The sequence below is a fragment of the Cornus florida genome, unplaced genomic scaffold (genome assembly GCF_030987335.1).
Source record: "Cornus florida cultivar Cherokee Brave unplaced genomic scaffold, ASM3098733v1 CherokeeBrave_3.0.0_Hap2_Chr11, whole genome shotgun sequence".
Lineage (NCBI taxonomy): Eukaryota > Viridiplantae > Streptophyta > Magnoliopsida > Cornales > Cornaceae > Cornus > Cornus florida.
In genome coordinates, this window is record NW_026775581.1 from 116,128,062 (window position 1) to 116,142,472 (window position 14,411).

The window sequence follows — 14,411 nt, forward strand, 5'->3', positions numbered from 1 at the left end:
TAGATGTGTTTAGCTCTAACCAATTGATAGAATATCTCCCTCCCTAAATTGCTATATATAAAGAGAGATGGAGGGTTAAAATTATTTAATTAGTTGAAGCAAGCAAAGTATATTGGAATTTTATCAAAAGCCTGGTATCCAAAGTGATATATGGAGTACTGTTTAACAATGATGCCCCTGAGACTCTCAAAATTTTAAGAGGCTCTAGGCGAACTTTCATATGCAAGGCCTTTATATTATGGTTTCACCCACACAAGAATTTTATAAGAGTACAAATTTTCATTAAAATTTAAAATGAGACGATAAGCACTGAGGTGAATCGAAATATTTGGGACATTAGGCGAAAAATAAAAAGTGGCATTTTAATAATATATTAATATTAAATAATATTTATTAAAAATCATCCTTCTTACTTTGTGAAATGCAAAATTATTGATTCGATTCTTATATTTAAGTTTGGTTAAAATATATCTATATATATATATATATATATATAGATATACACACACGAATTTAAAATAACAAAAGTTAAAAAAAATAATAATAAAAAAAATGAATAATTGAAACTGATTTAGAAAACCCCCAATCCAATGCTCATACAAAATTTTCAATACAATAAAAATGGATTCAAATTGAGAGTAATGAGTGTCGAGTAGAAAAGAAAGAGAACATAAACTTGTAATGAGAGAGGAAAGAGACGACTTGTTGAGATAGCAGAGAAAGTATGTGAGGAATAAATAAATAAATAAATAAAAAGAAGATAAAAGCTAGAAAAAAGAACATTGAAAAATTTCACTGCTTTCCCAAACAACAGTTAAATACATATTTAATATTCACTGTAGGTATAAATCTTTTGATGAAGTTGTAAAAAAAGAGTCATTTAATGATATAAATCTTTGGGGCTCAATATTTACGTATCAGTTAGAGTTTAATTTAAAATGTGGATGAGAGGAGAAGAGAGAAAATAGAAAAGTTATTTTAGTATAAAAAATTTTTGATGCCCAGAATTAAATTTCTATATTGATTAATTTTTAAATAATATTAGGACATAATTATAATATAACTTATATAAAAAAATTTAAATTTGTGAGACCCTATTAAATTGGAGGACCTAAGCGACCACCAAAGTCGCCTATGCCTAGGGCCGGCAGGCAGTCGGACAACACTACATTTGCTTAAATTCATGAATTGACTTGTAATAAAATGTGATACTTTATTTCATGTGTGTGTGTATTTATATATGGATCTATTTTTTGACTTTAATAATTATTTTGTCATTTTACAACTAATGTTGTTAATATTTCATTTTAAGTTAGTGGTACGTAAACAATATATATTAATAACCTACATAAACCACCTTTACTGATGTCATATTCTAAATAAATTAAAATTTCTATATTACCCTTTGTCAATCTCATCTATTATATGTACTACCGTCAGTCATTTATCATAATAACTTTAAGGCATTTCAATAAATTAGACAAAATTGTCAGTGTATTTAATCATCCGTCACTAGGAAGGGAGGTCCGTGTAGATAAGTTTCATTTTGAGGGAAGGTCAAAGTAATTTACCAAATCACAAAAAAGTCCATATAATTATGACAAATCATACGAGATGTTATAATTTACCCTTCTTATACTATTATAATTACCTTCCATATATTTTACAAAATCTTTTGTAACACCAAAATATAATTATGGTACAAGATATAAAGGATTAAAGAGCTGTATCACCATTTTGATAATTAAGTACTAAAATACACACAAGTAAAGAATGTAGAGTTTAAAAGAAAGAGTTGTGTGATTAATTAGTGGTTTCTAATTAAATTGACTGGAGTATCAGTTTATTACTCCTTTCATAGCTGACATCTTAACCTCAACTTTAAAGTCAAGCTTTTGACTAATACATGTGACGAAATCTAATCTGTCTCTAAATTTAAGAATTATTTTGTTAAAAATATAATTCATGAAAATAATAATAATACAAAGATAGCTAAATGGTTTTTAATTGGGTAACTACAATGACTTCTTCTAGAGTTTGACTTAATTGTAAATAAATTTAAGATTTGAAATTTTTTTGCTATGTACCGATAAAAAATTAGCACTTTTTGTTAGAAAATTGGGTTAAAGTGACCAAAATACCCTTCAACAAAGTAGAAAAGACTCTATTACTCTTATTGTGTTATAGAGCTCCAAGAAAACTTTGTTTCAAAAGGACAAAATTATCTTTCTTTTTTTTTTTTTTCCATTCACCCACCAATCAGGTAAATGGAATTGCAGAGACTTATTCTAACTATTTTATGCTTACCCCAAAAAATTATAAAAAAAATATCAGAGGAAATCAAAGAGATTCCTTCCAAAAAAAAAAAACATAGAAATCAACCAAAAAAAAAAAAAATAATAATAATCAAAGAGACCCGATAAAGATTGAAACCTATTACCAAAAGAGACTAGAGATCATAGAGACCCAAAACAAATATTGAAACACATCAACAAAGAGACCCATTATATTTATATATATTTGGAATGCTGGCGTGTATATATTCTTATCTTAATTATAACACTTGTGTGGTTGTAGTTATAGGGGTAAAATAGTCATTTGACATATAAAAATATTTTAATTATTTTTAATACTATAATAAAAAGAGTAGATAGGTAAATTCACGGTATATTCTGGAGTCTTTGTGAAAAAAAAAAATTTCTTACATTTATTTTCGGTAGGCTTTTTACATATTACCATTGAAAAAATGGAGAATGATTGAAACCTGAAATCCTTCCGTCCGACCGGGTCGGACAGTACGCTGTCATCGCAAACCTTTCCGTTTTAAGAAAGCGGAGCGGAGCAGGTTTCAAATGCTGAGGTGGCTCTCTCTTATTGGACACCCTATTTTCCCCTCTCTTAAACACACACACTCTCTCCCAAAAATCTCTCTCTAGAAAAATACTATACTACTTTCCTGGCCGTCGTTGCTTTCTTGATCGAATGTCCAAGTCTCCAATAGTTGCGTTTTCAGATCACCATTTCGAGCTTTTCAGCTTCACCATCGCCAATGCAGAATCAACCCTATCTCCTTCTAGGGTTTCCGAAGCCGGATTTCAGCACTTTGGCCTCTGATTCACTGAAGGCTTCACACACATTCTTTTGATTCTTCAGCCTCACCATTTTCTAGGGTTTACGTAATGCACTACCACTTCTAGATGTGCATTTTCAATATCGCTGTATATTCAGTACATTTGCCCTAGATAGTGAATGTTACACACACTTTAGCCCTAGTTTTGTTGAAATTGGGGTGAATACCAAGCTCTACTCAATGTCGGGACCACCACGAGTCAAATCGGTGAACTGTACAGATTCGGAATCGAGGCCGGTCCTTGGACCAGCAGGAAACAAGGCGAGATCGTTGGATATGCTCAAGCCGGTCTCGAAACCTCAGAGGAAAGTAGATAAACCGCAAGAAATTGATGAAGCCAAGGCAAAGAAAGCTCCATCATTGTTACCGTCTCCCAAATTGTCTCCGTCACAGTCACCGTCACCGCCGCATTGTGTCACTGTGCCGTCGATTTTGAAACACCAGAACAACAGGGTGTTGAAGTCGAATTTGTCGCTCAATGCGTCGTGTTCGTCCGATGCGTCAACCGATTCGTCAAATAGTCGGGCTTCGACCGGGAGGATAAGCCGACGCACTGGAACACCCGTCCGGAGAAAGCATTGTGCTTCAAGGACTGAAAAAATTGTTGTTGATACTGACAGTATATCGGCTGCTTCAACTGACCCTTCACTGGTCAAGAAAAGGTGTGCTTGGGTGACTCCCAACACTGGTATGATTTTGTTTCTTTGACTTTATGATTTTATACATACTCTGTTTTTAAGTCTATGTGCTTGTGTAAGATCTGCGCGTATTTGTGCATATTGTGTTATTTGATGACCATGAAAAGATTGATGACTAAAGAGAGGTTGTACTGTATTTATACGGACAGCAATTTAGGGTTAGTTACTGTGACCTTTCAAATTATGTTTCAATGGGAATGGTAATAGTTGAAAATATACTATTACTAACTTCTAAATGCAGTCACCAATTGTGCTATACTGACAAGGATTATCAGTAATTTGTATCAGAGCAGATGTTATGCTCATAACACCTTCCATTAGACTAGAGTTTTTGGTTTTATTCGCATCTTGGAGTTATGTAGGTACCAATGAGGCACTTCTGTCGGAGTTATAGATCTTCCAAATGAAGCAAAAACCATAGTGGTTGCTTTTATGCTTAATGCAAATTAGGCGTGCAACACCCGACAAAGCTCTATCTCGGTTATGTGCATATAGTATCATAGATTCTTTCCACCATTTGACCATTCCTAATATGAGGAATTGAACACTTGGCCTTGATTATCTCTCTCTCTCTCTCTCATGATCTTTTAGTACCTTGAAGTAATGTTGTCTTTTCTCTTTTTTCTTAGTTGGTATTCACACACCCTTGTCTTTTCTCTTTTTTGTGCATGATCAAATCTATCTTAGCCTACTTTCTAGGATTTTTCCTTAAGGTCAAATTTATTATGAGTACATTCATTACTATATTTTTCTGTAATCCCTTCTTATACTGCCATTTTTTCCTTGGAACATTATGCATCTCTATAGAATAATCAATTTTTTTGAAGCAAGACAGTTTGGAATCTTATGCATAGTGTCCGTCAAATCAAAGAAAAGATGCTCAAAATGAATGGATTTTGGATAGTCTATCATGGAGAACCCTTTATGTTAAAAATAAAAGAGAATCTTGGAATGCAGGCTTCTTAAGCTAATTAGATTACAAAATAATAATTTGATTTAAAATAAGCTTAATGCACCCTAAATCAGTGCCTCTTACTTGACTTTCTAGCAATTTTGTAATTGCATGATTACTATGGAAAAGGAGAATTCATGTAGCAAGGATGATGCTGAGATGACACCAATAATTTAATTTCATTGACTATTTTCTTAATTTATTTACACACTCTTGTACCTTTGTCCTTGGCATGAAAACCTCAAAGTGACTAAGCAGTATTAGTTAGCCCTATCGTTTGACCTAATTAATAAAATACCCCTTAGAAGGCATTGATCAAGTTAACCTAGGTCTGATGGTTCAAGATTTGCATATTATTTATTCTTTCTTGGATGAAATACATGGGATAACCATGAACAAAACCTATAATAGATTGGTATATGGCTCAATTATTGCCTCTAGAGAGATCATATTCCCAAGAACATGTCATAACAATGGTCCCACATGATCAATTCTCATAATTTCATCAATTATGTGGAGGTGATACCCCATAGATGGGGTATGAGTCCCTCAGAAAGCACAAAAGACCTCATAAAAATTGCTGGCAATAAGATAAGGATCACAAAATGTTGGAAACAACCATCCCTGGTGGATCGTATATAAAACCCACGTGTGTGGGACTATCTAAATGATGCAATCTACCAAAGAATACTACCTTTTTTATTTGGTAGTATTTTCTTCACTTGGTGACATAGACACTTTTATATGGGTACCATGGCTTTATGATTATGCCTTACATGTAGTGATTTCGGGTTCTTGAACATTACTCTACACTTTTTTTTTTTTTTCTTAGTTGGTACTCACACACACATGCCTCTACTGAGGTTCGAAACCCTGACCTCATTTTGGGAAGTAGGGGTTTGGTACCGCTAGGCCACTGGCCTATTGGTAACCTATGGACAATCTTGTTTGGCAACAAGCCATTTTCATCATTTGTTCATTTAATAACATGTATTTACTGAATTGAGATATCTTTCTTTCTTCTTCTTTTTTTTTTTTTAATTTTATTTTTGGGTAATATCTTTGAGATATCAAGTGTGTCAGAACATGAAGATTTTTTTAATAGCAAATGTGTAGTAAAAAGTTTGGACAACTTTTGACACTTCAAGAAGCCTTTAATATTGTGACAAAGAAAGGGGAGAGGGATAGGGTTTGTTAGGATCATGGCGCTACATATATATACATTAATACATTCATGGTCACTAACATACACAAGTGCATGTATAATGTATTCACATATTTGTATATATATATATATTGCAGTTCTTTTTCCTGCTTGTGTTGGATTTCTTGTAAAAATTTAATACTTTGGAATGTCAGTCAAATCTATGTTTATAGTTCATTTCTGTGCAAGATTGGTAATAGCAGAAGGTAAAGTCATCCATGTAAAAGCCGAAAGGATGACTTTTGAAGCCACTTAAGGAGAAGGCGACCACTCTTCTAGTAGACACTAGACAATATGTGTACATAGGAGTGGTTATGACTATGAAAGCCTGTAGATAACATTTATAATATGTGTTTATTTCATTTATAACTTCTATATGTTCTTTATGAATAAAAAAAAGGGTTATGATTTACAACAGTGAACCGGAAGGAGGATATTATCTATTGGGATGTCACACATCAATGAAAGTGTCATATACGAGACAATTCCTTTTTCTAATAATTTCTCCATTTTATTTCTTTTATTGGATTCTTGCCTTTGAATGGAATGGAGGATCTATCCAGCATATTTCTTGTTTGCTCACTTTCTTTTTTGCCAAGTAAGATAATTATTATTAATGCCGAAAGCCAAGCAGCTAACACCATCTACAAAGACTACACACTGCAACAAAAAAAAGGTTCAATACACGCTTACAGCGACAAAAACTGGAAAAAAACAGAAGCTAAACAACAGAAACAGGCCAATCTGTGTTGCTTGGACATGAGAGGACCTGGGTTTGACACTGTAGGGGCATCTCAGCAGGAAACTTTGGAGACGCATGGTGTGGTCTGGACAAGAATTCACTAATAGTAAGCTATATGATTCTGCGTATAATTGTTGCCATTCTTGTCCTTTTAAGACTTTCCCTTTTCCAACTGAAACTGTCTATTCTATTTTTTTTTCCCCTTCCCTCGGATCCTCTTTTTGATATTTTTGAGAAAACTTTATTTATAATTCTTATGATTTACTCTTTCTAAAACCACATTCTTCCAACATATTCATCCTGTTCCGCCAATGTTATGACAACAATCAAATTTTAGGATCCTTTCAGCATCCTGGAGACACATCGGGTGTGTTTTTCATGAGTAATCAAGTTGTCTTAGTCGGATTTATTTCAAGAGTGTTCCTTTGCTAGGAATTAAGCATGCTTGACAAGGAGATTCATGCCTCTTGAAAAATGGTTCTTATCGCGCAATATTCTAAGTGATCTGGGATTGAAAGAAGCAAAACACGGCCATCTGGTCAGTGTTAATGTTCAAGGAAATTCTCTATAAGCCTTTTTCCAAAAAGATAGAAAAGGAAAAAAGATTTAGCAGCTGCGAAATTGTCACGATGACACCGCAACTCTATTGGAGTTCATATAACTAGTTCAAGGAGCCTGGCTCACTTAGAGAGATGGTTCGCATATCATATGGTTATTAAAATGGTGAAATAAAATGAGTGTGTTTTGAGAAAACGTGTCACTTATTAAAATTGAGAGTTTAGTGGGACCTATACATGCATGTAGGCTAGTATTTCCAATTTGTGTTGTATTCATGCATTCTACCGTCTTTGTGTTCCTCCGTTGTATGTATTTCTCCTCCTTCAGTGCCCTATTGTGTAATACCAACTGTTTGAGGAGGTCTCCTATATTCACTTTATAAGAAACTCAAGGAAAAGAAAATTAAAGGAGGGAAATCTTAGAACTTGGTTCAGTTTCAGTCCACGGTCGAGTTTTAGTTTTATTAGTGTATTATTTATATGTATTTATAGGTTACTATGCTTCTGGTTAGTTGACTCAGTTATAGAAGTTTTTTTTTTTTTTATTTTTGAGTTGAGAGTATTTCTTTATCCTAACATTTGCTAGACATATGCTGTAGCTGATGGGTCATTTTTGGGGTTGTTTACACTTTACAGTTGGAATTTTGTGGCTAGAGAACAGTGGGGATATTAGACTTTAGGGGTTGTACAGGGTGAAAGATAAAAGTTTGAGGCTTAAGTAAGGGGAGAATGAAAAATGTTGGTTCAATTTCAAGACGAGACTCACTTGAGACCTTGTATATTAGAGTTTTGTATTGTTGTACTATTTTATGTTTATTTTAAGATGCTGCAGGTCAGGAGGGTATTTTAATAATTCTAAGAATTTCTGGAATGTTTTATGATTGTGGCCTATGGGTTCTCCTTGTGGGTCAAGATCTACTATTGGATCTTATTTATGGTGTTTAGTAGGTTGATATGGTTTTTGTTTGTCAAATCTTAGCTTCTAAACACTTGAAATGATATGTTAACAATGCATTTGATTGTAGTCCATGTAAAGTGGGTAAAGGAATATAGAGAAGAATGTGTGCGTGAAAGAAGAAAGTGGATAACTGTAGAAAAAATGATTGATGGTATGGTGTATATTAAAAACGTTTTGACTCCATTATTTACTTTATGTGGAAATAGGATAGGTGTCATGGATAGCTCATAGAGTCAACTAAAGATTTTTTTGATACTGCCTCTTCAAAGTTGGAGGCTTGCCTGGCATTCTACATAATTATAGCCAAGTGCCAGTCCTATTAGAATAAGAAACTCCTAAAGGTCTATATATAGCTATGTAATGGTTTCAATTTAGTAATCACCAAGTTTAGAGAAAAAAAATCAATAAGTTTAGAGAAAGTTTAAACTCTTTGAGGTTCTTTTGGGGATTGTATAATGTAATTCTAATCCTAGATGTGATGCTTAATGGGTTCAAGAAGTGATTCCTAAATTCTTATTATTCTTCATATTTCTTTGTTTTATGCACTTTCATACCTGTAAACAGGCTTGTATATGTCGCTCTTTTCAAATCTTGGAAGCCCTACTTTGATAAGAGCAGTAATTTCCAATGTAAAAATTAAACCCTGGTAACCCCAAAAGCACATTGGACCTAAGTCATTATTCTCAGACTACTCTTCACAGCATTGTAACAACCAAGAACAGCCTTCAAAACCTTTTTTCTTTTTCTATTCCAGAACTCCATACAAACAATCCCTGACCAACCCTAAACCAATTTGCATCAACTATAAGTTTAATAAACCTTATTTGTAGATTTAATCTAAAGATCTTACCTCAGTTTTGTGTCAGTGTTGGAAAACTGTTTCTTTGCACTTGTCCAAGAGCACTCCTCTTCTACTTATATTATCCTGTTCTGCAATAAATGATTAACTTTGGGTGTGGGATTAACTTTTGTTGCCAGAAGAAATCACCTAGCTCTTTAATACGCAATGCTTGGTAGCATTGGATTTTTGGAATTTCATGAAACGTTTATCACATATTTTCATACATCAGTCCAAGATTTTTCATGTAAACACTGATTTTATCATGCTTATAATTGGTTCTGTTTTTCATTTATTGTGAGGATCCTTCCCCACTGTATATAGTGTTGCAGTTTTCCTGCAGGCATATCTCTCTTATAAAATTTTGTAAATTGATTTATTTTTCTAAAAAATGTTCTAATTGGTTTTCATTTGTCAAAGATCCATGTTATGCTGAATTTCATGACAAAGAATGGGGAGTTCCAGTCCATGATGACAAGTATGTAATCTCAAAACCTTGTTAAAATATATCTTCATTGATTCCCAATTTCAATACATATATTGATTTTGGTCCCTTTTTTGTGTGCCTCTGATTGTCCTTGATAACCTGCAGGAAACTGTTCGAATTGCTCATCTTTTCCACTGCTTTGGCTGAACTTGCATGGCCTGCCATTCTCAACAAAAGGCATATGTTTAGGTATGATCATATGCAAGTGCTTCCCCATAATCTTTTGGCAATTGCAATATGAATGCAATGCCTTGAATGGATTTTTACCGTACTGATCTGCCATAATATGTTATTTGTCTGCAGGGAAGTCTTTCTGGATTTTGATCCAATTGCCGTCTCAAAATTAAATGAGAAGAAGATAGTGATACCAGGAAGCTTCGCCAGCTCTCTTCTATCAGAACTGAAGCTGCGAGCCATCATTGAAAATGCACGTCAAATTTGCAAGGTAGGCTCTAATTTCATGCTTATTCATCTATTGAATTACTAAGATTTGTGAAACATAAAACTCATTTGGCAAGGATAACTCTATAATAGAACATTGATGTTAGTAGTATTGTTATGATTTCCAACCTGCTTTAAATGCAAATAATTCCAGGATCACATGTTGGTTCTAATTTTTCATGCTGAAAGTTAACTGATTGGATTGGTGTATGCATATGACTGAAACATATCCGCTTAAAACCTGCAATATATGATATATCACACGAGTGAATGGAGATTCTACAGTCTACTTTCCTGTCTAGTTGAAACTGAGTAGTTGATCAATTTACAGCTTGGCAATTATTCAGATCATGTAGGCAGAAACGAACATAACAGTGGACAAGTTGGAATTACAAGCAAGGGTTTAATTAATTATGATTTTTTTTTTTGGAGAGGTGATTATGAATTGTTCATGCCCTAACTCTTTCTGTTCCTTACCAATGACGCAGATAAAAGATGAGTTTGGATCTTTCGACAAGTATATTTGGGGCTTTGTAAACCACAAGCCTACAGTTGGTCAATTCCGGTATCCTCGTCAGGTTCCCATTAAGACATCCAAAGCAGATGCAATAAGCAAAGACCTTGTTAGAAGAGGATTCCGAGGCGTGGGGCCTACAGTCGTTTACTCATTCATGCAAGTGGCCGGAATAACAAATGACCATCTCATCAGTTGCTTCAGGTTCCCGGAGTGTGTAGCTGCAGCAGATGCAAGGGATAAAGATGACCGACTCAAAGATAAGGTTGAAGACAAACAACCCGAGAATGCAACTGACTTGGGGCTAGCAACAGCCATTGATGAGTTGAGCTTACCGGCAGAGTAATATTGTTAAATGGGTTGTAATTTACACCATGAAAGTGTGATTAGCCATTTCTAGTTCACGAAATTTTGTTGGCTGGTTAAGGAAAGGGATGATGGGGTGAGAGGGAGGTGTTATTTATGTACAAATGATCTTATGTATTATCCTGTTTCTTGCTTTGTAGATCAAAAATAGAATTTGGCATCCAGAAAGATTTGAGTTGCTTGAAAGTCTCTGTCATTTTGACCTTTTTGTACAGTGAGAGGGGTGAGCTAACCGAAGATTTGATGCTTGTACTCTTTAAATTTTCAATCATCCTATTTCAAGCCTCCATCGTTGACCTTCCTTACCATCGTGGATGGTTTGTCTAGCAATGGAATGGGCCCAACAGAGAGAAAAGTAAGGATAATGAGCGTTCCGGTTCCGCCTGCCAAGCAGGCGTCCGGAGCAGCGGGTAAGTGTCGATTGAAATTATCCTTGTGGTAGACTTTGACACTCTAAAATTTCAATCCTTCATTATCAAACCTCCACCATTGACCTTCCTTACCATTGGAACTCTGTGGACCGTTTTTCGTCAACCTTAGTGTGTATAAGTAACAAGTTTAGAGTACAGATCCTCTGCAGTACATCATGGGTGCTTTATTGTATCGGAAGTCTTCCATCACTTGCACGTGGAAGTGATGGGATCCTTCTGATGGGTACAGTACCGGTGGTGTACCGCAGAGGATCACAACTTACAAGTTTAATGCTTAGCCTAAACCTGATTTGCTTCCTTATAGGAAGATACAGAGCTAATGTCCTTAAGTTCCCAAAGGAAGAAAAACACAGATATATGCCTCCTTGATCGGGTTGAAAAGATGTATTATAGGAGTAAATAATTTGTGCGAACAGATTCTATATGATTTATCATATGTATGAACAATTGAAACACAAAGTGTGAAAAATTGGAGTGTGTCGTCCAAGGCCTCAAGGCACTCATGTTGGTCTTAAAATTTCAACCAAGCATGCCGCCTTGAACTTTTGTTGGCTCTGGATGAAGCACGCCAAGTTGCAGCCTCGTGTATACAAAATTGTACCCTAAATGGAGAAAGTTCAAACTACATGTTTCGATAGTTTGTTTCTGCTCCAATTTGGTGTTCACATCAACTTGTACACTCCAAATCTTCCAAAATATAAGTTCAAATACAGAGAACTAAGTCCCTGGGTTGGCTTGGCTGTCTATCATTTTCCCATCTGATTATTTTGGAGAATTCCTCCGGAAATGGCTGCACAAAGTGCTGCTTTGAAACTCGGATCTTTTGTCAAGGAAGAAGCCATTTCTTCCACCAAGAACTGTTGCAAATCTGGTGAATTGATTCTTCGGCTAGAGTTTTTGGGTTCAGATTTTGTTAGATCAAGAGTAATGGTATGTGGAGGTGAACCAAGCAATACTGAGCCGGGAACTGAGCCGAGTGTTGTGGAGTGGTTAGAAGCAGATGTGCCAAGTCTTGAAGGGTGTGAATGGTTGTGCTCTCCTTCATATGTTGCAACCAAAACAGATTGATCTTCGACACTTCTTTGCACCTGAAGAGGGAAATTGGACAAACAACTTAGAATGCTACCCAATGTTTCCTTGTGCAACATGAGACTACGAGAGAAATGACTTTGGACATTCCATGCAAAAAAGCCCATCTTTTTTATTCAATGGTATATTGAAGGCAATATCCTCATGAGTTGAGTTAATAGGTTAAATGATTAAAAAAAAAAAAAAAAAGAGGCGAATTCTTGGAAATCGAGAAGGTCATGAAAGAGTCAAGTGACGTCTTCTCTACCTTTAAATGTAAAATGTCAAAAGTAAAATATTGAGAGAGGAAGTCGTGTGTATATATACACACACACCATGTGAAAGACACGTACTAATTTAATTTTCATGTGACATCCAGAAGTTGTGGAATTGTGTGTGAAGGTTTTGGTAACTAGCTCACCTTCTTTTTGACAGGGCAGCTTGGAGCAAAAGAGCATTTGAAGTAAGCTCTAGGAGAAGGGTTGTCTCTGGTGACTTTCTGGCCATACTTCCTCCATTGATATCCATCCTTTACTACCTGCAACAGATAAATTGATCATCAAGCATGAGTTCATTTCATAATATCATTTCAAACTCTTTATGGGATATATATATATATATATATATATATAGCATGAAATTATGTGCATTTGGGTGGACTTACAAGGCTTGTATCGGATGCTGGAGTTCGTACATAGACCCTTGAAGTACTCTTTGTCTTGATGTGTTCTTCCCTTGGTTTCTTACATGAATCCTCATCGGTTGAACTAGTCTCCGAATTCCCATTAAAACCACCGGTGGTGCAATTATCGTTGTCGTTGTTGTTGCTGCTTTCAGTACTCTTCCTCTTCCTCGACTCAGTAATCTCCGTTTTGGGACTATTATTATTCTTGCTCATATAATCCTTGAATTGCCTTCTCAAAACATTGTACTTCTCACACATTACTATTGACATCTCAATCAGCTTCTTGTTTTCTTCATTCACCCTCTTCAATTCCTCCACTAAAGCACCTACCTGAACACCAAAAAAACACACACACATTCAGAACTCCATATATGGTTTATTTTTGAAACTGCCTAAAAGATAAGCCCAAGACTTATTTGCTATTAGATATGTTTAAGGTGCGACCAATGATTCTCACTTAAACATATCTAAGCGGATATATATATATATATATATATATATAATTATGTATGAACAAATATGGACTAACCTTAAGTTGCTCTTCTTGTACTGACATGTTCCTTCCCAACTCATCGATGAAATTGGTTTGAACCTCTTTATTTTGACAAGCATGAGTAGTAGTAGTACTAAGAGAGAATTCTAAGTTTGGCAAGTCAAGAACATGACTTTTGGGAATGACAAGAAGTGAATTTTCACATGGTTGAGCTTTTTTGAGAAGTAGCTGAGGAATGGTGTTAAGATCCAGTGAAGTATCCAACAAACCAGTAGTAGTACTATATTCCATGGAATTGGAAATCCAAACAAACCTTCCCAAATACCTTTTCAGCAAAATTGCAACCAGACTTGCAATACAAATGTGTGTGAGAGAGGAGAGGAGAGGAGAGGAGAGGAGAGGATTGAGAATTAAGTGGTTGTGGGGAGGGGTTTGGTTGTATATATGGTGGAATTGGAAAGAAGATAAATGGTGGCAAAAGCGTTGAAACTGTAAAGTGTGTGTGACAAATGTCGGTGTTGAAATTCTTTTAATGGTCAAAGTCAAGCCCACCTTTTGATATGAAGAATATGAATATATTAGAAAGAAGTGTGCGTATGAACATATGGAAATTGAAGTCTTGTATTGACCCGATACAATCTTCTCATTATTTTATATTCACTTATTGGCCGACTTTATTTTAGTGTTGTTGGCTATTTTTCACGTTTTTTTTTATTTTTTTGAATATTATTTTATAAAAAAAGTTTTATTTATGTGTATTATTTTAAATGTCGTACTTCTTGTTAGGGCTGCAAATTAAAATAGTTGTTATTAAATAGCACTAGCTTAGAAAGTAGATAGTGTTGAT

At 34.9% G+C, this 14,411-nt stretch overlaps 2 protein-coding genes across 2 annotated transcripts; one reads left to right on the forward strand and one right to left on the reverse strand.

Annotated features, from left to right (window-relative positions):
- Positions 1–2,824: 2,824 nt before the first annotated feature.
- On the forward strand, positions 2,825–11,055 carry LOC132283586 (uncharacterized). The gene is made up of 5 exons (XM_059785567.1): positions 2,825–3,818; positions 9,500–9,557; positions 9,672–9,755; positions 9,870–10,011; positions 10,496–11,055. The coding sequence occupies exons 1-5, from the start codon at positions 3,311–3,313 to the stop codon at positions 10,865–10,867; spliced, it is 1,164 nt and encodes a 387-aa protein (XP_059641550.1). The 5' UTR covers positions 2,825–3,310; the 3' UTR covers positions 10,868–11,055.
- Positions 11,056–11,647: 592 nt separating this feature from the next.
- Positions 11,648–14,014, reverse strand: LOC132285669 (probable WRKY transcription factor 40). The gene is made up of 4 exons (XM_059787862.1): positions 13,601–14,014; positions 13,051–13,401; positions 12,808–12,924; positions 11,648–12,406 (listed from the first exon to the last, which is right to left on the reverse strand). Exons 1-4 carry the CDS (start codon positions 13,853–13,855, stop codon positions 12,065–12,067), a joined length of 1,065 nt encoding a protein of 354 aa, XP_059643845.1. The 5' UTR covers positions 13,856–14,014; the 3' UTR covers positions 11,648–12,064.
- Positions 14,015–14,411: the final 397 nt, after the last annotated feature.

Bases quoted from the DNA above. Each gene is read 5' to 3' on its own strand.
- LOC132283586 (XM_059785567.1), top strand. From the start codon at position 3,311: ATGTCGGGACCACCACGAGTCAAATCGGTGAACTGTACAGATTCGGAA. The intron at 9,558-9,671 runs GTATGTAATCTC...GATAACCTGCAG, and splicing joins GTTCCAGTCCATGATGACAA to GAAACTGTTCGAATTGCTCA. The intron at 9,756-9,869 runs GTATGATCATAT...ATTTGTCTGCAG, and splicing joins AACAAAAGGCATATGTTTAG to GGAAGTCTTTCTGGATTTTG.
- LOC132285669 (XM_059787862.1), bottom strand. From the start codon at position 13,855: ATGGAATATAGTACTACTACTGGTTTGTTGGATACTTCACTGGATCTT. The intron at 13,402-13,600 runs GTTAGTCCATAT...TTTGGTGTTCAG, and splicing joins TACAAGAAGAGCAACTTAAG to GTAGGTGCTTTAGTGGAGGA. The intron at 12,407-12,807 runs GTGAGCTAGTTA...TTCCCTCTTCAG, and splicing joins GCTGCCCTGTCAAAAAGAAG to GTGCAAAGAAGTGTCGAAGA.